This window comes from Xiphophorus maculatus, chromosome 7 (genome assembly GCF_002775205.1).
Source record: "Xiphophorus maculatus strain JP 163 A chromosome 7, X_maculatus-5.0-male, whole genome shotgun sequence".
Taxonomy (NCBI): Eukaryota; Metazoa; Chordata; class Actinopteri; order Cyprinodontiformes; family Poeciliidae; genus Xiphophorus; species Xiphophorus maculatus.
The window spans coordinates 15,517,512-15,541,141 of NC_036449.1; the positions used below are offsets into that span (position 1 = coordinate 15,517,512).

Sequence of the window (23,630 nt, forward strand, 5' to 3'; positions counted from 1 at the left end):
GAATGTTACAAAATAGGAAATTTATTCATTCACGTGTCAGCAGCAAAAATTTAATTCACGTGGGTACGTTCTGCACAATCATAGATAAAGTTTCATTACAATACAAAATAAATCAACCAGCAAACAATTTGCCTCAGTTTGTTTAAGAAAAAGTCTTTATCAGGAGTTGTTCTTCAAGAATCTTGACTGCACTGAAGTGCAACACCTGCACACATTCGGCTACTGTTCCCAATCTATTTGAGCCGGTTCAAGCTAGAACAATCAATGATTTGTAGACAAGGTGATCAAGTGAAATCGATTCTCTTCCAGTTTATACTGGACTGTGTAGCATTGAAAATAAATGGTGTGAGTTGAAATCCAATTTCTTTAATTTGTCATCCCTGAAACGAAGTATTTGCAACGTATAGTGAATATATCTTCAGCTTTCTCCAGCATTCTTCTCTGGCGATCTCTGATCATATAAGTAGTGTACATTTACAACGCAGCTCACATTTTATATTGGTTAACCGTGAGTTTACAATGTAGGATCTATTTCTGACAAAATCTTAATGTTGAAATTTACAAATTTACAACATATTAATTAACATTTCTATCAACAGCTTCAGTGCAAAGATATACATATTGTACATCATAATAAGAAAAACAAATATTAACGCAAAAATTGGCATAAGAAGTGTCAGAAGGCAGAAGTGTCATAAGATCTTCTCTCCACTTTATAGTGTTTCTCTGTCCCAGCACAATCTGAGTTTGTACACAGGCTGCATATAAAAATAAATTCTGTGCAAAGTGTGTTTCTTCTTCAAAGCCCTCCATCAGAGTGAGGGGTTATACGTCGATGTCCTCTTTAACAAGGTTGGCCGTGTCTTTGAAACTGTCCTCGGTTGGAGAGAAGGTGCTGGGACGATCCTTCTTCGGAGGTTTTGGTGGAGGAACGAATGGAGACGGCTCCGGGGCAGAAGTGTCCTCGCTGCTTCCGCCAGGTTTCTCATCCTTCATCTGTAAAACGATGTGCAGTTTATTGCATTAAAAGTTTCTAAGTGAACTTTTTAATAAAAGATTCCTGGATTCAAACGCACCTCTGAATATGAAGGGTTTTCAAATGTGGTGCTTGGTTTTAATTTCCGTTTAAACAAGCTCCACTTTGACATCTGGAAAAAACTCAAGTCAAAATCCCACTTTCTAGTTTATATAAAATAAATTAATTAGGATTTACATGGCTTCGGCCTTTCACCTGAACAGGAAGGCTGCAGACAGAAGATGTGTTGATAACACCTGAGCTCTGATCTCCTCGGTACGTCGGGTTCACAAAGTTGTTCAGCTGTTCACCACTCACATTGACTGTCACCTGTTCAACGGAAAACAGAAATAAGGTGTGAGGAGATAAAAAACACATGCACTCCATGCTGAAAATGTCAAAGAATTTATATAATCTCACTGGGAAAGAGTTAATACTTGATATGTCTACAACTATCGTTTTAAAATCCAAACTTTTACTATGGTCCAAAAGAAAAAAGAAAATAGGATATTGTTACAAAAGCTACATTTTCTACATCATCATGACATTTGACTTGACTCCGTACAGCTTTTCTGACAACATTTTTGCATCTTCCAAAACCCATGGAGCGAGTGCTGGAGGCATGTTGGAACAGGGATGCATCTAAAAGTTACAAGATTGAGGCATTAACTTGCACATAAACACCCTCACTCCTCAGGGCGCTTGTCAGAGTGAGGGAAGGTATCCTGCATGTTCTTGTAACTCCATGCAGAGATGAGAATCCAGTACCTTCCTGTTTCTAGGCAACAGTGTTAAGTTTTACTCTATATCACTTGTGGAAAACAAACTCAAAGTTAAGCCCATAATTATTTATACTACATCCAGATTTAATTATAATCTTCATTCAACCAAATAGGGGTTTTTTTCTAATAGAAAATGTGACAGCGTCTCTCCAATAACAGTTATATCCTGCATGTAAGCTGGCCACATTTTTAAATATTCTGGAATTTTGATTCTTTATCTTTGCTGATGAGCTCAAACTGTTTGATGTTTGAAGGCCTGCTTCCCATCTCACCAATATTTAGCCCCCTTCACAGATTCTCTGTCAGAATCAAGCCAAAAGGACGAGTTTGATTCCAGTCAGAAAAAAAATTCTGGCGAAATTAAGCGATTATTTTGAACTGAAATCTGCCACGGGCACGAATATTTTCAGGCCTAACTGTAGACATGACATTCAGGTGAAAGGGCATCCTGGGTAGAGAGTATCTGAAGTACAACAAAAACATGCTTGGTAAAAAAAAACAACAAAAAAAAAAACTATTCATTTAATTTATTAAAAGTAAATGTTATCATATGTGGTGTGTGGTGGTGAGTCATGTAATTCAATAGTTGTTGAACAGCTGAATCAAAACTAAACAGTAATCATGTATTTGAATACCTGTGTAGCATGAATGACGGCTGGATCACCAGAGACAGGTGTAGTGGTGTACAGTGGATTCTCAAATGTGACTGGCTGTCGCCCGGCATTGGTGGCAAAGTTATCATCCTAAAGGAATATCACATATGAGGTCATAATTCACTACAACGTAAATGAATCATCAATTGAAACTCTTGTCATCCAAATTCTGCTAATGCAAGCAGGTCTAAGGTGATGTTAAAGACTAAACTGTGTGAATGAACACCACCAAGAGAAGTTAAAAAAGTTAAACGTTGGTAAAAATGTGTCTAACAGAAACAATATTAACTAAACCCCTTAGCTCACCATCTGCATGGCTGTGTCGATAACAGAAACACCGATGTGTGACGGTCCGAGGTCCACATTATCACCCGACCAAAACGTTACCCCATTCCCGGTGTCAGCTGACTTTACAAGACTGCTGAGGCTAGACAAAAACAAAACAACCGAAACTGAACTCTGATCCAGTTGCTTTGCTGCAAACATCTGGGTTAAACTAGAGCTTAAAATGCAAGATAAAGTGATTAAAAATTATGTGTACCTTGGTAGTTTAGGCATAGAGGGGATAAAAGATCCTGTTCGTTTGTAGTTGAGGAAAACCCCAGCAGCTAGAGCTCCGGTAATTAAGATGACAATGACGGTCAGCAGAACAGCCACGGCTTAAAGACAAAAACAGGATTATAGAGTATTAAATACTTCATATTCAGGATTTCTTCTTGTTTGCTTTCACTGGTGTAATAACCTGAAGGTGAAACAAAGGTAGATAATTTAGCAAGACATTGATCCCAAACACAAATCCAAGAAACTTTGTGGATTCGGAGTGTAGAAAAATGAGAAAAGAACAAACTTTCTTAATGCATTTTTGCAAAAACACAAAATCTTACCAAGTAATTTTGGTCTAGTTTCTAGCGTAAACATTTTAGTATACTTGAAATAGGACAAAAATAACTTCCAAGTAACTTTTCAGCAAGTAATAGGAGTTTGTTTCAAGTAAATAATTTCTTAATGTTAATGAAAAAGTACATGTTTGTTGCTTTCCCACTATATGCCATTGAATGCAGGACTTTTTAATAGAAAACAAGGTTTAATACTATATCATACAGCTGCATACATGATATTAAAAGTTAAATGAAAATTGTGTTGTTGTACCTGTACCAGCTGGTGCACCTCTAGACTTCCCCATCTGACAGTAGCTGCCAGTATAGCCATATGGACATCTACAAAATTAAAGATAATAAACAACATAATTAATAATTAATAGGCTCTGTCCATATCTGAAGACAATTTAATTCCAGGCATTCCTAATAAAAACGGATTGAAACAAACAAACGGCTCCTACAGCTAAACTCACTTGCACTTTGGCAGACCCCCTTCATCGGTGTAGCAGGTTCCACCATTCATGCATCTGCATGCAAGAGGCATTGCAACAGGAGCCTCAATGGCTGCAGAAGCAAAAGCCGAGCACACACAGTGGATGAACGACAATAAAATCACAAGACTCAACACAAAACAACACACACGAGCAGCCAAGCGGCACGTGTCAAGAATGGGTGTGTGAATGCAAAATAAGACGCCACATCACGGCGAACACGAGGCTGAGGATGGTAAGAGCAATCCGGGCGCTGATGTTTACCTGCGTCGCATTCTGTTGAGTCAGCATTTAGTGGAGGGGAGCCTTGTGGGCAGGCACAGGTGTAGCCCCCAGGCCGGAGGAGGCAGAGGTGACTGCACACGTTCTTACATGGGTTGGACACTGACAACGACAGCAGAACTCGTGCTACTTCGTATTGATTTATTACAGAAAAACTCAATAAAATTCAATGACGTTTTTGGTTAAATTGTGATAAGATTTTAAAGCTTTAAGGAGTATGTTAAGGTTTGCAGAAAGAAATATAACTCATTTAAGTTGAGTAAGAAGTTGATAAACCTCTGTGTATTTGTTTTGATGTTCAGACCTGACTGGTTGTGCCGGTACTGCTGGTAAATACGGACTTGTGTCAGCCAGGGGTTGATCGTAAGGACCTTGACTTTATTTCCTTGCCCAAACTTATTCGTCTTCCACACTTCTCCTTTGTCTTTAGTTGTCCAGTACACATTTCCCTCAAAGACATCCAGACTGTAGGGATTTCCGATATCTGGAACACAGAAAACCAAACAACAAACATTTATTCATCTAGTAAACTTGAGTTTGCCATGATATTTGATCAATAATGGCAAGCTTCACTATTCTGACCTCCTGATATGACAATCTTCCTGTCTGTCCCATCAGGCTTCATGGACTCGATAATGTTTTCTTTGGAGTCACACCAGTAGATTCTGTTTCCATTCACGTAGTCTAGAGCCAGCCCAGTGGGCCATCCCAGGTCTTCCTCCTTTACCAGGACCTCTCTGTGCTGTCCGTCCATCCATGCTGCCTCAATTTTGGGATTCTGCCCCCAGTCAGTCCAGTACATCATCCTGCTCAGATACAGTCACAAAACAACATGTCTGTGACCACAAGGTGGACAAGAACACCAAATGTCTGCCATGCAAACATTTCGTACCCTGATGACGGGTTGACAATGATAGCTGCCGGCTGATGAAGGTCAGTGTGGACCAGCCACTTCCTGTATCGTCCATCCAGTTTCGCCACTTCAATTCTGTTGGTCCCTGAATCCGTCCAGTAAATATGTCTGTGGAGAGAGATTTGGGAACACTGAGAATATTTACACAAGATAAACTGTAAAATCTCTAACTAAAACATTAAATCATAATTATGTTTGGTTACCTGCCAACCCAGTCTACAGCGATGCCCTCCGGTTTGGCAATGTACCGCAGGTTCAGATCCACTTCTTTCACTGGGTTGCTCCCATAATCATTGAATGTGGTCATGTAGGCACGCTTGATGGAGCCAAACTGGGAACCCCGACCAAGAACTGTCCAGTAAACAACACCTACAGACCACAAAGGAAATGTTTTTCACCTCCTGAGGTTTTGTGATCTTTCTATTTACTGTGTGTTCAAAAACAGAGGCATCCAACTTCAGCCCTTGGGAGCGAATGTTCAGTATCTGTTTGATGCTCCAGCACTTCTTCAGGTGTCAACGTTGAAGGACGGTGATGGACTAGGACTGAAGCTGGAGACCAGTGTTGTATAAAACAGACTTACTGAGGCCTTCGCCCTCTGGATCCCACAGGTAATCCAAGGCATGAATGTGCTCGGCATTGTCCACATAGTCCGAATACTGCTCAGAGGACAGATTGAAACGTCGAATACGAATGTTGTCCGGCAAGAGCAGGACTGGAGGATTTCCTACATAGAAATTGATTTGGGGTAAATATTTTCTTATCATTAGAGAAAGCACAAGAAATGTTTATTTTTTTTCAATTGCTTACCTTGCGCAGCACATTCAGTTCCATGCAGTTCACCGAAAGACACAAAGCCTTCAGCACAGAAACATTCGTAGCTGCCTTTTGAGTTCCTGCAGTCCTGAGGACATGTTCCAAATACCTCACACTCATTCACATCTGGCCCCAAGAGACGAGGAGACAGCAAGAGTCAAAACTACAACTTCATGTTTCAAACTTCTGCTGAGTAAACATGAACGTGTTCTTCACCTTCACAGGTGTGTTTCTCTGTGGCTCTGGGCTTGTAACCGGGTCTGCAGGAGCACACAAAGCCTCCCTGAGTCAGGTCGGTGCAGTTGTGTTCACACATGTTTGCACTGCATGTGTGTCCATGGCCCACATCTGAAAAAAGATTACCCAAAGGTGTGGTGAATGCAGAGGCCAGCAAGTAGCATGAAAAGGTTCTAGCAAATGCGTAACTAAAACACATTTGATTGGCAAATGATATATGGACACATTTTGAAAGAGAAAGGAGAAAGAAATCTTTCTCTTTTGCTAAACCTTTCCAAGGTAAGTCGACGTTAAATTTAATTTACTTTATCTCGTTAAATGAACATCACTAAAACCTAATCCAATTGCAAAAAAGAAGTGTCTAGTGCAGTAATATTACACATCTGTTATAAAGTTACATGCAAAACTAATAAAATTCATTTTTACATTTGATGTTACTTCATATTTTAACTTACGGCAGCCAAGTTCATCTGACTCGTCACCACAGTCGTCATATTCATCGCAGGCGTACTGTAGAGGGATGCACTTTCCGGTACTGCATTTGAACTCCTCATCATCACAAGGACCGTGTGTGGGCTTTTGACCTACATGAAGGCAATGTGGAAACAAAAAAAAAAGAATGTATAAACTTCTATTTTTATTTGAATATAAACATTTAAATATTGTAGCTTAAAAGAATAAAGTGATCAACTATGCCAGCCATCATGAAACTGTACTCACAGTTTTCCTGTCTTTCATCCGAACCGTCCCCACAGTCATCAATAGAGTTACACAGCTCAGGGCTGTAGATGCATCGGTTGTTATCACATCGGAAACGGAATGGAGCCTCACACTCGATGTCCACTATGAACAACAGAACCAAAATACCTCGCATTAAATTTAGCAACGCAAAAAATAATTTCTGCAACCTAAAAAAAAATAATTAAACTTTCATGTGATGCTTTATTTCACTCAAAAGCACCAAAGAGCTCCACTTTTGTCTTTTTTCAATGTTATTTCTTACAGCAAAGATGCAGCTCCTCGTCAGAATTGTCTCCACAGTCATTGTCTCCGTCACATTTCCAGTGAGGCTGGACACAAATGTGGTTCCTGCATTCAAACAGGAAAGGCGGGCAGTAGGTGCCGTTGGGAAAGCGGGTTGCTGGAAGAAAGAGTATTTCTGTTACACCACAATACCTGTTGTAATATCAAAATGGATTATTTTTAGGCTTGCTTTATTTGGTTTGTTGAATAGATGCAATATTTTACCCATTATTTTGTTTTAGTTTTTGTACTTGTTTTGTTGTACCTTTCTTATTTCTGTCAACTGGAGTCTCATCTCCAGTTAAAAATGGCTAAATTTTCAAGTTTGATATGAAAATCTATAAGCTAATTTTTAAAATTGTACACAGCTTAACTTGTCTGATTTCATGAAGCGGTTCTGCTGCTGCATATACTGAAGGCTGGAGTTGAGTCATGAACAAATATCAAAGTAGTGAAAGTAATTTTGCTAGACTTTCAACTATGCATTCAATTCTGCAAAAAAAAAAGAGAAATAATGTTATGTGACACTCACGGCATGATGTCTCATCCGTGTAGTCCAGACAGTCGGCGTTGCCATCACATTTGAAACGTTCAGCTATGCAGTGTCCACTCGTGCACTGGAAGTAGCCAGGGGGACACGTCCGCAGCTCTGCTCAACCAAAACAAAAACAAAAGCATAAAAGTGACAAAAAGTGTCCATAAGGACACAATGTCCTGGTAGATTTTGTAGCTGTGTGGTTAAGTTTTATTTTACTCCATAAAAGTTCCTGGGATGTGAGATGAAGTGTTCATGTTCTACACCAGTTTTCTGTCCCGTTCGCAGTGTACGTTACGTTTGTTTGCTTTGCAGCAGACTGCAGCAATCTCCTCCTCAATAACCGGCCGTTGGTGGTCCAGCTCGTCTGGCCTTCAGACTCCAAGTTTTATTGCTTCTTTGTTTAGCGCGGCCCTTCGTTACTCACAAACAGCCAGATCCCGGGCCAAAACAAAGAGCCTCCACTTACCGCAGTCCCTTTCATCCGAGTTGTCCTCGCAGTCGTTGTCATGGTCACAGACCCAACGGTTGGGAACACAGCGCAGGTTGTCACAGCGATACTCGCTCTCGGTGCACGAGCGTGGTGCTGGGAGAAAACAAGGAAACAGAACCATGCCACCACAAAACTTTATTAACCTAAAAAGATATTTTGCAAGTCTGCAAAAATCCGTTTTAAGTTTTTTCATCATCTTCAAAATCTTCAGTCTTATACTAATACATCAAATGAGCTGAATGTTATATTTTAAGTTAATTGCAGGTTTTTTGAAACCTTAAACCTGCAATCGCAGCATGTTAAGGCTTATCATCCTTATTTAAAAAGCTGTGTTAGACTTATTAGCTGGGTTGTTTAACATTGCAAAGGACAAAAAGTACAAGACTCCTTCATTCCCTCCTTTCAGGACATCCTGTTTCTCCAGGTGCTGATAAGACACCTATCTCACTGCTACACCCTGAAGCCTTTCAAATACCTCCCAGATATTGGATTAAATATCTGCAAAACTGCACTTTGCCATCAGCATCCTTTCTCACTCAAACAATCCACCCAGCAGGAGCTATAGAACAGCACATTTTCCTAATTAAATGTTTACATAAGGTTTTATGAAATTATGGAAATGTTATTGCAAAAGTTTCAAAGGGTTTTTATTTGTTTTCCGTTTCCTCCCACATATTATAAAACAGCACAGTGCCAATAATATACAGGGACCTTTGTTTGGTTGATTTATGGAGCTGCATTAAGATCAGTTAAAATCTGTAACACTTAGAAAATATGAACTGGATTATCACAGTTTGTAATCACTAAGAGCGTCATTACACAAGACTACAAATAATATGAAATGTAGAAATCAATATGCAGGTAAAAAAAAAAACAGTGAAATATTATTTTTTGTACTTTGAATCCCTGTGTTTGTTCTTAAAATTAAAAAAGGTAAACAGTTGAATGTTCAACTGTGATGTAGGAAACAAACAAAATAAAATGTAGAAAGTCTCCTTATTCTTAAAAATTCTATTAAGAGACAAAGTCTAAAATGCTAACCTTTTTTCAGCCATTTTCATGTCTCATGCTTATAATACTTATCAGGTTTTGGAAAATGACAAAATCAAATTCAGTACTTTTCTAGACTTTTTAAGACCATGTAGAGTCCTTGATCCCCACAAGATCCATCACAGGTATCTAAATGCTGTTGAATGTGTGTGTTTGCCACAGAAACACTCACTGCAGCTGCGTTCGTCTGAATTATCTCCACAGTCGTCAGCTCCATCACACCTCCATCTCAGCGGGATGCAGCGATGATTGTCGCAGCGGAAATCCCCGGTAGGATCGCAGGTCACTTCCTCTGAAATAGATATTATTTCTGTGAAATGCCAGGTCTGAAAAATTTAAAATTATGATTGTTTGACTATTTTCCTGTGACAGACTAGCAACATGTCCAGGCTGTACCCCACCTCTCGTCTGAAACGTTTGCTGGAGATAGGCACCAGCATCGAGCTCACCCTCACTGCGGACAAGGGTGTAAAGAAAATGGATGGATGGATGGATGGATGGATGGATGGATGGATGGATGGATGGATGGATGGATGGATGGATGGATGGATGGATGGATGGATGACTATTTCCCTAATCAAAGGGCTCTTTAGATTCCCAGATTTAGACTTGAAAAGTTTACAGGATTAATTTTGCAATCTTGAAAATTTATTTTTTTGACATATGGACCATATGGAAATAATGGGAGGCAAAAATATTTATGGCATGATATAAGCAAACTATAAATGAATGCCTACTGTTGCATATTTGTGCAGTTGCCTCATGGGGGAGCTGCACACTGAGATTTAATGTTTAGGACTGCCCTATGTTTTCTCAAATTCAATGATAAACAAAAATAAAACTTAATCCAGTAACCGAAAATAAAATACTGAAGAACCCCCCGAAAAACCCCAGACAAATGCATTTTCATCATATTATTGTGTAATAAATGGTACTGCATTTTGATTAACTCCTTACATGTTTACATTGTTTGAATGAAAAATGTACATTTAAATTTTTTTTTTTTTTTGAAAGATTTGTCTCTGGATTTTTCAGGCCAAGAACTGCACATTTTTTGAGGAATGTTGTTATTTTAAGCGTCTTAGCTGACCTTTGACTCCCTCAGGCATAACAAAAGGTTCCAGTGGCTGATATCAAGGTGAACCCAGGTTTTAAAAACGTACCGTATTCAAAACCGCTAAAATTGCACTATACTTTCAGTCTGTCTTACGTAGATGCAAAGTGCTAGAGAGAATTTGTTCTGTTGCTGCACGTTGTCACTCAGCTGGCTGAAAGAAGGCTGCTACAACTTTTCACCAGTATTTTTATTTTTTTTTCACCTCTCCAGGGGATCTTTTGTGGGCTCTAGTGTTCCTTATATGAAAGTAGGCTGACAGGAAAGGGGGAAGAATAGAGGGGAAGACTTGCGGCAAATATCGCCGGGTCCGGGAGTCGAACCCGCGACGGCCGCATCGAGGACTCAAGGCCTCCAAGCATGGGTCGCGCTATACCCTACGCCACCACGGCACGCCCATTACCATTTTTTTTTTATGTTTTGAATTCCTTCAAACAGGGCTGTTTTCTGCCACATATCATGAACTTTGTAGTTTTGTCAAAGCAATGCAGCACCTGTATTTCTGAGGCAGAACCACACCACATGAAATGCATAAATGGTACATGTAATTTTGAACAAAAAATACTAAAAGAAAAACAAACTCCTCCATAAAAGCCAGAGGAAATGAAAAACAATCGCACAAATTTAAAATGTAACTAAATTTACTACAGGAAAACTAGTGAATTATTATGCTAAAAAAGCACCAACAAATAGACATTTCTAAACTTAAAATGCCATTCATATTCATAAATCATTCAGAGCTAACAGAAGAGTTCAGCGATGAACTATAAGTTGCACATTTGAATAATATCCAAGCTTGTACTCAGAAGTGTCAGCTTGAAATGAAAGACATCTTATTTTTTAATTAAAACGCAAAGGTCTAAAAGGGAGGAGAGCAGAATGCCACAGACAGATGTGTGAGCTCTATTCATGCCAGTACAGCGTACGTCTGAGGAGGATAAGACTGCCGGAGACGAGAACCACAGAAGGCAGAGGAGTGAAACAGAGCTGGTCTGAGCTGTCTCTACCACACAGTGCCGGAGGGCGGAGAGGGGGGTCAAAGATAGCGCGGCGTACACGAGTCCTGCCCTCCTAGACCTCCACCTGGCCCATCCTCTGCATTCTTACAGGAAGATTAGCGCAGATCTCCCCTCCTGTGCAGGCATGGCACTAATGGAGTGAGGGTCTCTGATAAGAGATGGGAGGCCACAGCCGAGTGTATTTGGATTGCAGAAAGTACAAAGAGACATATATGAACCCTGCCCCCACGCAAGGACAGAGCACACATTCACATATATGTTGTCTCACACCAATGGACAGCTCATAAATCTGCTGTGCTTCCAGGGAGAGGTAAATTAAGGGGGAGGAAGAGTGATGAGACGATCTCCATCAGCACCTCCCTGCACCAGTTACACAGGAGGCTGACGGCTTGGCTAATTGCCTTTATTCACTCCTAAAGAATTCTCTAGAGTAATCTAAGATTGATAAAACAACAACAAATACAAAATAGAAGCCAGGGAACTCAAGAAGAGCTCTCATTGTGGAAGGGGGGTTGTTAAAGAGACTCACCACAGCTCTGCTCGTCGCTGTTGTCTCTGCAGTCGTTGTGGCCATTGCAGATGGACCACAGTGGGACACAGCGATAGTTGGTTTTGCAGGCAAATTCTGTGTGGTTGTCACATCGATAAGCTGGACCCACTTAAAAAAAACCCAACAAGAGACAGTAAATATAAAGGCCTAAGAATTTTGTATTAAATATATAACAAAAATACATTGATTGTGAAGGTGAAAGAGAAATAATATGTGGTTTTCAAACTGCTTTACAAATAGGAATATGAAAAGGTAGGTGTACATTTGTATCGCCACAAGCCAAATATGGGACACAAAAAGATTGCACTTGCTGATATTTTGAAAACCTCTTCCTTCCCCTTCACAATGCACCACTTTCCTTACAAAATCCTAGTAAAACTCTAATGTGAAACAGAGAAGGACAAAGCAATGAGGTAAATTCTTGTAAGCTACTTACTGCACTCCTCCAGAGGCTCATCTGAATTGTCACCGCAATCATCATCAACATCACATTTCCAGCTTTGTGGGATGCAGCGTCCGTTGCGGCACTTGAACTGTCCCGGGCGACAGGTCCTGGTGGCACAGTGGACAGGGTCCTCGTCTGACTGATCGCCACAGTCATCCTCACTGTCGCACTGCCAAGACTCGCTTATGCAACGCTTATTCGTACACTGCCACTGATGGCTTTCACACTGGTGTGTAGCTGGGAGGAGCAAAGTCAAACAACAACCAGTCAGAGAGTCAGAAATATAAACAGGTTCATGTAGTTCATCTAGCAGCTAAACCACCTACCACACAGCACGGCATCTTCATCCGAGCCATCGGGACAGTCCCGGTGGCTGTTACACAGAAAGTGTGAACTGGTACAGTTTCCATCGTTGCACTGAAACTGGCCGAGGCTGCAATGGCGAATAGGGCAGGTAGAGGGCTCATCTGAGCCGTCCCTGCAGTCCCGCTGACCGTCGCATTTCCACCAGATAGGGATGCAACTGTTGACACAGAGGCAGGACAAACCAGTGTGAACCAGAACGTATTAAATAGCAAAACTAACAAGCTCTGCTTTTATTATCTGAAACATACACAATTACACGGTAATATGAACAGATTTGAAAGGTTAGTCAGAGCTCTGTGAAGTTATTATCAGTAATAGTTCCCTTTCCTGTAGGGAAAATATGTCACATCATGTAATCTTGTTGTAAAATTAAGTACATCCTTGTTGGTGGTGGAAAAGTTACCCTGTATCAATTTAGCTTAACAGGCTTAAAAAGCCAGCCAAAACTGGCAGTAAATGTCTGACTAGCTTTTAGTCGTCCATTACTGTCAGAACTTTTATTTTCAAACAATTTCTCTCACACAGTGCTACGCCACCTCTGCTCCAAATAAAAGTGTTTTACTCATCACAGCTGGATGAGAAGAAACAAATATTTGATTGTTTTTATATTTTACCAGGTCACAGTTCTCAAAGAGATATCAGAATCAGATCAAATGTGTATCGAGCTAAATGTCTACAAAATAAAAAAATAATAAGTTCTCATTGGTAAATCTTCAATAATTAAACTGTTCCTTGTTTGCCGGGGAATTTTATTTACAATAATATTAGGAAAGTGGGGAAGAGGAGGTTTTGCTGTCAAAAACATCTAAAACACAAGTTTTTTTTTGGTAGTTTCCCATTCAGTTTGGTAGAGGACCTCTGGTATTTAAAGTGCCACAACGCTCATAAAGAACTGCTGCGCGTTAAAGAAATAGTGACAAACCGTTCATTGTTTGCGCATCTGTACTGGGTGCTGGTGCACATGGGCAGGCATCGGGTCACACCTCCTATTTGAACAGCCAGGAAATGGTCGGGGCAGTCACAGGTGTGTTCTCGCCCCCCGTGACGGATTAGGCACAGGTGAGAGCAGCCCCCATTGTTCGCAGCACAGGGATTGTTTACTGTCAAAGCAGGGGCCACAGACAAACAAGATCAGTTGACCACAGCTTAGTAAATAAAGACCAGCAAGTGATGAGTGCAATGCTTGTGAAGACTCACCAATTGGCTGGCGGTAAGGATGGCATACGTGAATGTCGAATGGCCTGTGTGTGGTGTTAACCAGGGCTTCTCGACCAGAACCATCGTACTTGTTGCCTTTCTCCACAGTGCGTGTGTTCCAGTCAGTCCAGTACACAGTGTCTTCAAACACAGTCAGGGCAAAAGGGTGCGGCAAGTTTCCATCATACACCGTGTGTCTATGCTGACCATCCAAGTCGGAGTATCTGGAAAATAAATAGAAATTGAAACATCTACTAGAGTTCGTCTACTGCGAGAAAAAATTCACCAACTTCCTGAGGAACTTACTCAATGTAGTTGAGATGCGCATCTGACCAGTAGAGTTTATCGTTGGTGTAGTCGATTGTGATGCCGTTGGGCCACTCTATCTTGGTGGTGATGATTGCTGCTTTGTTGGTTCCATCCATCCCAACACGACCAATGAAGGCTTTGTTTCCCCAGTCTGTCCAGTAGACATATCTAACAGGAATCAGAAGAAAGTAAAACTTACACCACTTTTGCACATACTGTATATGAAAACCCAGTCTCCATCAATATGTGTATGACTGGTAAAAATATCATGGCATCAAACATGAGTTAAATGTTTTTGAACACTTCTAGCAAAAACAACTGTGTATTTGTGCTTTGTGTGAGGTTTTATATTCATACAATAAACTAAAGAACACATACAGCCTTGCGATGCAACTAAACTTTAACGGCATATTTAGAGTCATAATTACATTTACATTTCTAACTGCTGGTTAGGTAATCAAAATGGCCCTGCCACCACCAAAGTAACACCTTTCCTGTGTACCTTGTATAGCAATAACTTCACCTTTATGGCAGAAGCCATAAAGGTGCATGTGGGTGAGGTGCACCAATTGTACAATTTCAAAAACGTAAAAATGTTCTATCATAAGTCTGGGCATAACACAAGGTCTATCCAACATCAAAACATTTTTATTGACCTGCAAAATCTCCATCCATGGAACTTAAATATTATATCCTATCAAATATTGCAACCCACCTGTCCTTCGTGATTGGGACATTGCACCGATTGACATTACAATGATGATTGTGATTCAATATGTTGTACAACACTAGTTATTTGTTTGCTGACAAACTTATTATGACCATAATAGTCAACATGCTGTATTTTAGTGGGAGCAAATTGACTTTCTTTAAAGTATTTAAATAATGTTATGAATTATTGTCCAAATACTATGATTCCAAATACTGCCTGCAGTAAATATTACAGTTTAACATAATAAATGCAAAATCAAATGTTACTGTTCAAAGAACACAACTTAATGAATGAATGAATGTTATATATTAAATGACTGAATTGCTCACCCATATTTGGGATGTAGAACAATACCCCTGGGGTTTTCAAAGCAGTAGGTGTTATTCCCATCAACACAATGTTCAGCCAGTTTCTTGACAAAACGACCGTCCAGTTCAGACACTTTGAGACAATCCAGGAAGCTGTCCACCCAATACAGTTTCCTTCCTATCCAGTCAACCGCCAGGCCCTCTCCATGCAGAACTCCATTGACCACCACCTCCCGGTTGCTGCCGTTAAAAGACATCCTCTCTATCACTCTGCGACTCACATCGATCCAATAGAGACGTTTGTCAACACGGTCAAAGTCTAGTGCGACCACGCTGGTCAGGCCCTGCAGAATAAGAGAATAGGCCTGTCCGTCTGTCGACAGGTTCCTCAGGTAATAGCGGTTGCTGAAGATGAGGTAGGGAGAGATGTTGCTGTTCTGACGGCAGCTGCGTCCGTCCGGCTCTCTGAGAAATCCCGGAGAGCACTTGCACACGTAGGAGCCGACAGTGTTTTCACAGATCTGACTGCAAACGCTGGGTGTCTCTGCACATTCGTTGACATCATCGCATGTTTTGCCGTCAGACATGAGGCGGTAACCTGGACGGCAGGTGCAGATGAAGCTGGTGGGTGTATCAGTGCAATTGTGGTCGCAGTGGTGAATGGATGGGTCTGTACACTCATTGATACCTGCAGTTAGAGAAGAGGCAAATAATGTCAATTTTTCTACACTACCTCCAGTTTCTTGCAGTGTCTTAAAGTTTACCCACACTCGGCATCAGCATTGTTACAAAGAGTAGTGATCACACAACATGCATCTTCAATGTTAAGCAATAAAAGCTACAGTTTGGCACAAATTTTCAAATTGTAGATTTTTTTAATTCCATACTGGTCAAAATTACAGGCAAATGTTTCTTCAAGTTCTCCATTTCAGCATCTTTTCATTTTTTTCTGAAATATTTCATAAAGCATTAATCAATATTTTTACTTAACACTATTCTTACTATGTCTGATTGTTTATATAAACTTCTAACAAGACCTCAGTAGTAAAGCAAACAGAATTTGTGATTTTCTACATTCAGCTTGATTATAACACAATTGCAGGCATTAAACTTAGGCTCTGATTTCTGAAGTATTGCCAGTATCTGTTTACACTCACCACATCCCTTTTCGTCACTGTTGTCGGAGCAGTCATCATTCCTATCACACACTTTCCTAAAGGGAATACAATGTCCATTTTCACATCTGAATTCTCCGGGGGGACAGGTGGGCTCAGGTGTATGGCACATATGCTGCAGCTCATCAGACTCGTCCCCACAGTCATTGTCTCCATCGCAGACAAAGTCGTTAGAGACACAGCGGCCATTCTGGCATGTGAACTGGTGTGACTGGCAGGGATGGTAAGTGCACCCCTGCTCATCACTGCTGTCTCCACAGTCATTACGACGGTCACATCTGATTTTGAAAGGCGACATCAATTAGCCTCAACGTTTTACACTGTCAGAGTACAAAGTCAATAGTTTTGAGGTTTTAAATCCAACCTGTAGGAGCTGCGTATGCAGAGACCATTGCTGCAGGTGAACTCATTGATGCCACAGGATCTGCGGGTGCAGTTTTGATGTTCATCTAGGGCATCTGCACAGTCTGCATCTCCATCACACACCCAGTCACGTGGAATACACTTCCGTTGAGGTGGTTGGTTATTGACACAAGTGAACTCTGTGCTTGAACACGTGCGATTGGCTGGGGAAAACAATAAAATCAGACATGAGGATTTGCAAGAGCCTGGACAACAATGGTGACATATTTTGGAAATCCAAACATTCCAATCTGTATTTCAAACTGCACAGCCGTGATGGCATTGTTTGAAATGAGTCTCCTGCTGAGGCTCAAGCTCTGCTAAAGTCCCTAGCTTCAGGCATCTTATTTTTGGAGCAGCATACAAGAATCTTGATCCATCCTGAGCCAGAAAGCCAGAGAGAGGAGGTGAGCACAAAGTAACGAGTGAGGCAGGGGAAATCAGGAATGCTAGCTCCTTGGACTGGAAATCTACTGGAGACTAAGATGCTTGGGACTGGCTGCCAGTGTCTCCCCCAACAACACTATGATTGAAGAGTGCCAAAATCCTGAAAAGGAATGGCATGTGGGCAGCAGGAGGCAGCAAAGTCAAATAGTACTGTAAAACAGGGGAGTATGAAAGAAAAAACTAATGAAGATGTAAAAAAAAAAACAGACCCTCAAATAATGGCAAACAAGTATTGCAACCAGAACCCTGGGCACATTCCTACCCGCATTCAACTGACGACAGTTTGGTAATACTACATATTCATCGCAAACCGGAAAAGACTAATCATTTCCAGTTTGCGATATTTATCGTAATACCGGGAAAATATGTGACCATATCATTGCTCGGAAAATAAAGCTACACACACTGACAACAATTGGTGCTGACGATTATAATCGTAATTACAATATCAGTGTGTGCAATCTCTGAATCATAACAGTCAGTTGGTGACAGTCAGCACCGACTGACTGTCGGTTGGTGACACTATATTACATATTCATCACAAACTGAAAAAGACTAATCATTTCTAGTTTGCGATATTCATCGCAATGCTGGGAAAATATGTGACCATATCATTGCTCGGAAAATAAAGCTACACATACTGACGACAACACCAACTGTCATTATCATTGCAATATCAGTGTGTGAAATTTACTGCTGTGATGATTCCTCGAGTGATTCGAGTACCTCATTAATTAAAAATCCTTGAGGAAAATTTATCTGCCTCGGAGCTTCATTGAATTATGTTTTATTATTTAGCGTATCGTGTTCCGGCAGGATCATTATTTATTGTGGTGCAGCGCTCTCACTTCCGCCTATGAGTTGTTGCTAAGTGCTAGCAGCATAACGTGACATTTTCCAGGTTTTTATTGTTTTTGTTGGCGGACCAATAAGCACCAACTGACTGTCAGTTTGGTAATAGTATATTACATATTCATCGCAAAATGAAAGAGATTGATCAGGAAGAAAAAAGAAATTGAAATGATTTCACTTTATCAACTGAATGGATGGGGGCTGCATTATCTCCCCTCTGCAGGTTTTGATTCCTATAAGTGATAAAAGATAGAGCAAATTAATACAAATATGAAATGCATACCACAGTTGTGTCTCTGATCTTCATCGCTCATGTCACCACAGTCATTGTCTCCATCACAGATCCATGATAAAGCAATGCACCTGCCATCATCACAGCGAAACTGATCTGTATTGCAGGTTCTGACCAGTGTGGCTGCGGAGACAGACTGTACATATTAGATGTCAGATACCACAGCAAGAAACAAAGAGGTTTGAGTAAAATATACCAAATCCCACCCAATTTGTATCTACTCTTGATGCCATCGCCTTTATGATGTGTCTATCCTGTCTGTTTGTAACTTTTTTCCCATTAGTTCTTTTGTAGCTTTTTAACTTTTTAAATAGGACACAATACAACACTGGCAAAGCTTTCAAAATAGTCATGGCAACTCCACATTCCCATGCATGGTGAGCAATCTAAACAAAAGCCAAAGTGAGGCTCTGTAACCCTGGGTGGATAAAGAGAGGGGGAGGTGCTGTTTGTCTGAGGACATTGAGGGGCGTCACCACAGAGGAATGCAGCCCACAATAGGAGGCCTGACTGACCACATCATCAACAAAGGAATACACCACCGACTCACACTCTCCGCTACATCACTCACAGGAGTCTCTCACACTGCACAGATTGGCTAACAGACACCTTCACACAATAAGTGAGCAGCTGATAAAAGGCTGGGGTGTGGGGCTTCGGCACAAAGCTGGTAGGCTCGTTCTGGGTGTGAGAGAGTTGAGGAGCACTCACTGCAGGAGAGGGGTTCATCAGAGCCGTCAGAGCAGTCAGCTCCTCCGTCACAGTACCAGTGGGCAGGGATGCAGCGACCGCTGGAACAACGAAACTCGCTCTGGGAGCAAGTGGCTGCAGCTATGTAGAAGATGCAGACAGGAAACGAGTCAGATAGAGATCATTTCACGTTACAATAGCTTTTTGAACACAATAAATTCTTGAAAAATACCAAAAATTGTGTTAAAAGCCAATAGACCCAACTTAGTAAAATATAACAGTCTGTTATAATATCCAGAAACAATACAATGAAATTGGAAACAATGATACTTGAAAATACATAACAATATGCAGTAGCTAATTTCAAAACAAAATTCTGCTTAATGTAAAAAGACTCCCATTAGTGCTAATGACTTGAACTTGGGGCAGTTTGGATTTACTGCTCATTTTTTTAATTCACTGAATAAACGCATTTAAATAAATCAACATTTTATACCAGTAGGATGTAAAATATGTTTCTGTGCAAATTTGTTTTTGCACAAAAACAAATTTAATACATACAGTACATATCTGTTAGGGTTTCTTGTGAAATCAATGTAACTAAAAAAATTCAATATAAACTTTATTTTTTGGGTGAGCGAACCATTAATGTTACTTCTAATCATGTTGTTGAACTTGGCCAAGCAGATACAACAAGATAAGCTGGTGGACTATATATTTTAGTGTATCTTGGTGTTTATGAAAACTGTGCTTCTGGGAGTTAAATTACTAATACAGTAACACCAATTAATACTTCAACTTTTTGATTAGAGGCATGAATGATTACTGAATAAGTTTGTTATTGAGTCCTTCCTTAGCGACTGTGTCCATTTAGAATTCAATAGCATAGGAGAGGTTTGATGATTATTATGCTTTAATGAGCACCTCAAAGAGAAAACATGCATTAAAACTGTTGCTCACCACAGTGTGTTGGGCTTTCGTCGCTCATATCCCCACAGTCATTGTCTCCATCACATAGGTATGACCGTGGGATGCAAATGTTGGTAGACTGACACTTTGTTTCTTCTGGCTGGCAGGTTCTCTCAGCTGGAATCATCACACATTCAAACACAGTTAGAATAAAATAAACACAGAATATTTATAGTAAAACCTAGAAATTTAAGTACACAATGTCAAGGAATAACTATTTATTTTTTGTCTTGTCTGACATTATATCAAACCAGACCTTTCTTGTTTTAGGTCAGCTTAGATAATAAGCTCTTTCTATCTGATAAATCTTGGTAATATATTTATCAGCGGGGTAAAGCTTGCTGATAACTTGGTAGCACTGGTGCCTTGCAGCAAGAAGCTTCAGGCGTTTAAATCCTGGCCGGAGCGCGTCCTGAGTGGAGTTTGTGTATTCTCCCAATGCAAGAGTGGGTTCTCTCTGGGTACGATGGCTTCCATCCACAGTCCAAAAACATGACTGCTAAGTTAACTGATATCTTTAAATTGCCCATTGGGTATGGCTGTGTGTATGGGTGGTTGTGCGTCCCTGTGATGGACTGGCAACCTGTCCAGCTCTCACCCACTGACAATTTTGGTCGTTTAGGAAATGTTTAGTCTGATTTAAGGTCAAAGTGAGACAGGAAAAAACTGTTTGTGAGTCTTTTTCAATAATGTAAGTAAATATCTGGTTTCAACTGTGCCTATCACATTATCTTGTTAAAGAAACTCACTGCAGTTTTGCTCATCAGTAGTCCCATTGTCGTAGCAGTTGTTGATGCCGTTGCAAACATAGTCCTTTGCAATGCAGCGACCATTGTTGCAGGCAAACTCTGTACTGGGGTCACAGGGTCTGAACAGACAGCCAACTTCATCGCTGTTGTCTCCACAGTCATCGTAATGGTCACAGCGGTAGTGATAGGGAACGCACCGCCCATTGCCACAAGTTAACACGGTGGGCTCGCAGGTGTGAAAGGCTGCCGATCAGAATCAACAATGGGTCAGATTTTACTCAAAAGAGAAAGAGTCCAAAGGAAATTAATTTTCACCAGTAGCTCATTTTACCTGACAGTGCAATAAAGGAAGAGAGCAGCTGTGGGACTGCGTGTAAAGGTAAGTACATTAAATTATGTTAGTATTGATTACTGCTATTAATTTGGGATTAGTAGTTTATTCACACAGTGAAAGAATACACACCAGCATAGCTGAAGATCGGTTTATCTCCTAAGAAAGCAATTTGTTAAAGGAAAAAAAGGACTAATTTGTTAGTATTAGTGATGATAAATAGTTAAAACTACAGAAAAGACTCTAATAAGATGGTTATGACCAAAGACAACTTTTAATTCAAGATCTTTTCAGAAGAACCTACCACATACTCTTTCCAGCTCGTCGCTGCCATCTCCACAGTCATTGTCATTGTCGCATATCCACTGGGGTCGGATACACCGGCCATTCATGCAGGTGAACTGGCCTGGCTGGCAGCGAGTCCCGTTGTCAGGAATACAATACTTGCTGTCAGCCAGGTACCATCGACCTTCTGCTGGGCACTGACACTCAGCTCCATTAGGTCCTGATAAAAGCAAGAACACCAAACATTTACACAGAGGTTCAAGGTGAATTAAAGTTTTACCTGCCACAATTTAAATTGGTTCTTTGTACCTGGAGTGCAGATGTGGCTGCAGCCTCCGTTGAACTGCTGACAGGGACTGTCGCACCGCTGTTGCTTCCTGCGGGCCAGAACCTGAATGTCCATTGGTCGGGATGGGAGGTTCTGAATCATGACCCTCTGGTCAGAGCCATCGTGTTTGTTTGCCCGATAGATGCTGCGGGTGTTCCAGTCGGTCCAATAGATGAACTGACCAAACATAGTCATTGCAAACGGGTAGATGGCTGTGCTGACAATGACCTCGCGGTTGGCCCCAGATAGAGAGGATCGCTCAATCTTCTGTCTGATGGCAGAGTAAAAATATGGCAATGGCAGAAGCTTTGGAAGTAACAAGACATGCAAATTAAAAATGTCAAAAGTGGATTTTATGAGGTCTTACAAGCTTGCATCTGCCCAGTAGAGTCTCTCCTCTTCATAGTCCAAAGTCAGACCATTTGGCCACACCAGACTGCTGTTCACAATATCAGTTCTGAAATTTCCTCCCAAGGTGGCTCGCTCAATCTTTGCATGAGTTCCCCAGTCTGTCCAGTACATGTATCTATACAACAAGAAAGAAGCAACTTAAAAAGGTAGAGACTGATAGACTCAACAGTAGGGTTTGCTATGCAATGCTTACCCCCTGCAGGGGTCCAACATGATGGCCCTTGGCCTCGACACATGGGCAATTATTGTTTTTTGGGCACCATCCACAGACATCGAGCTAATGCTCTGGTTGACATAGTCGCTATAGTAAATTCTTTTGTTTATCCAGTCATAGGCTATCCCGTCAGGAGCCCCAAGATCTGTCACAACCACAGAACAATTACTGCAATTCCTACCTCATAATAAAAGTCCTCAAACTGTAGGAGTACTGAACTTACCTGCAGCTACTACAACAGGAGCTGTAGTGGGAGAGGACAGGCTGATATAGCTGATCTTGCTGGCTCCTGCACCTGAGCTCTGAGTGAAGTAAATCCTGTTGTCTGTAAGGTCAAAATCAAGAGCGATGGAGGTGCGAGGCACATTGACAACAGGAAATGGCAGTGCATGGTCCTCAGGATCAAGTCTCAGACTGCGGACTGTGCTCTCAGTAGTGTAGATGAGGTAATCCTCCTTTGACATCTCACAGCTCTCTTTATCTGTGGCAAGATCACCAAAAGCACAGCTGCACTTTTTATTTTGAGTGCCCTGACTAGAGCCTGGAAGGGCAAAGCAGAAGTGGCCACATCCACCATTGTTTTCCATGCAGGGGTTGTAGTTCAGTTCCTGCACACTGGTGGGTTGTGTACGTTGATCAAAGATAGTAACATCCCTCAGCATGTTTATGTTATCTCTAATTACAGCCGGTTGCTCTGTCCTGCCTGGCTCTTTGCTTGCTTGAAAAACTTTTTTGAGGTTTCTGTCCACCCAAATGATGCTGTTCTCAAACACTGTGATTCCGTAAGGAGTTGGATAGCGGCTGCCGTACCTAACAATCTCTGTCTCTCCTCCATGAGGGCCGATGCGAGCTATCATATCCAGAGAGTCATCCACCCAGTAGACATATCCAGTATGCCAGTCCAGAGCAAGGCCTCGTGGGGTGATTATCCCTGAAGACACTAAAATTGTGCGGTTGGTTCCATCCAAGAGTGCGCGCTCAATTTTGGGGTGCTGACCATAATCAGCCCAGTACAGGTATCTGTTTCTGGGATCCACAACAAGGTGCCGCGGCATATCCACCTGCGTCTTCAGCAGTACTTTCCGGAAAGTCGTGTTCAAACGAAGAACCTCGACATACGTCTCAGTCAGAAAGGCGTTGGTGAAATACAGGTTACCTTGGGAAAGAAGTGGGAAAGTTTCACATTTATTATGATAATATTGGTTTAGAAATCATAATTCATGAAAAGGTGCTGTATGAAAACTGGACAAATAAGATAAATAAAGGTGTTCTAGTTTGATAGAGCTCTGTCTTTAAG

General features: G+C 41.1%; 1 protein-coding gene across 4 annotated transcripts in view; it reads right to left on the bottom strand.

The window, feature by feature from the left end:
* lrp2 (LDL receptor related protein 2) overlaps window positions 1–23,630 on the bottom strand; it is a 56,883-nt gene continuing 33,253 nt past the window's right edge. For 2 of the 4 annotated variants that reach the window (XM_023336978.1, XM_023336977.1), the window contains 40 exons: window positions 22,557–23,489; window positions 22,313–22,478; window positions 22,076–22,234; window positions 21,690–21,979; window positions 21,400–21,600; window positions 20,765–21,007; window positions 20,007–20,132; window positions 19,068–19,187; window positions 18,348–18,479; window positions 16,728–16,929; window positions 16,346–16,641; window positions 15,210–15,876; window positions 14,166–14,336; window positions 13,860–14,083; window positions 13,585–13,762; window positions 12,623–12,819; window positions 12,288–12,533; window positions 11,831–11,959; window positions 9,341–9,460; window positions 8,095–8,211; window positions 7,623–7,739; window positions 7,071–7,208; window positions 6,788–6,910; window positions 6,523–6,651; window positions 6,047–6,178; window positions 5,825–5,956; window positions 5,598–5,741; window positions 5,218–5,383; window positions 4,994–5,122; window positions 4,684–4,907; window positions 4,406–4,585; window positions 4,084–4,203; window positions 3,802–3,892; window positions 3,600–3,667; window positions 2,992–3,109; window positions 2,757–2,877; window positions 2,433–2,540; window positions 1,232–1,345; window positions 1,077–1,148; window positions 1–996 (listed from right to left, as the gene is read on the bottom strand). In XM_023336978.1, coding sequence (XP_023192746.1) covers window positions 826–996; window positions 1,077–1,148; window positions 1,232–1,345; window positions 2,433–2,540; window positions 2,757–2,877; window positions 2,992–3,109; window positions 3,600–3,667; window positions 3,802–3,892; window positions 4,084–4,203; window positions 4,406–4,585; window positions 4,684–4,907; window positions 4,994–5,122; window positions 5,218–5,383; window positions 5,598–5,741; window positions 5,825–5,956; window positions 6,047–6,178; window positions 6,523–6,651; window positions 6,788–6,910; window positions 7,071–7,208; window positions 7,623–7,739; window positions 8,095–8,211; window positions 9,341–9,460; window positions 11,831–11,959; window positions 12,288–12,533; window positions 12,623–12,819; window positions 13,585–13,762; window positions 13,860–14,083; window positions 14,166–14,336; window positions 15,210–15,876; window positions 16,346–16,641; window positions 16,728–16,929; window positions 18,348–18,479; window positions 19,068–19,187; window positions 20,007–20,132; window positions 20,765–21,007; window positions 21,400–21,600; window positions 21,690–21,979; window positions 22,076–22,234; window positions 22,313–22,478; window positions 22,557–23,489 — 7,514 coding nt within the window. In that variant the 3' untranslated portion in view covers window positions 1–825. Of the gene's footprint in view, window positions 997–1,076; window positions 1,149–1,231; window positions 1,346–2,432; window positions 2,541–2,756; window positions 2,878–2,991; window positions 3,110–3,599; window positions 3,668–3,801; window positions 3,893–4,083; window positions 4,204–4,405; window positions 4,586–4,683; window positions 4,908–4,993; window positions 5,123–5,217; window positions 5,384–5,597; window positions 5,742–5,824; window positions 5,957–6,046; window positions 6,179–6,522; window positions 6,652–6,787; window positions 6,911–7,070; window positions 7,209–7,622; window positions 7,740–8,094; window positions 8,212–9,340; window positions 9,461–11,830; window positions 11,960–12,287; window positions 12,534–12,622; window positions 12,820–13,584; window positions 13,763–13,859; window positions 14,084–14,165; window positions 14,337–15,209; window positions 15,877–16,345; window positions 16,642–16,727; window positions 16,930–18,347; window positions 18,480–19,067; window positions 19,188–20,006; window positions 20,133–20,764; window positions 21,008–21,095; window positions 21,132–21,227; window positions 21,255–21,399; window positions 21,601–21,689; window positions 21,980–22,075; window positions 22,235–22,312; window positions 22,479–22,556; window positions 23,490–23,630 lie in introns of those variants that run through there. The other 2 variants (XM_023336976.1, XM_023336979.1) reach the window with 2 other exon arrangements.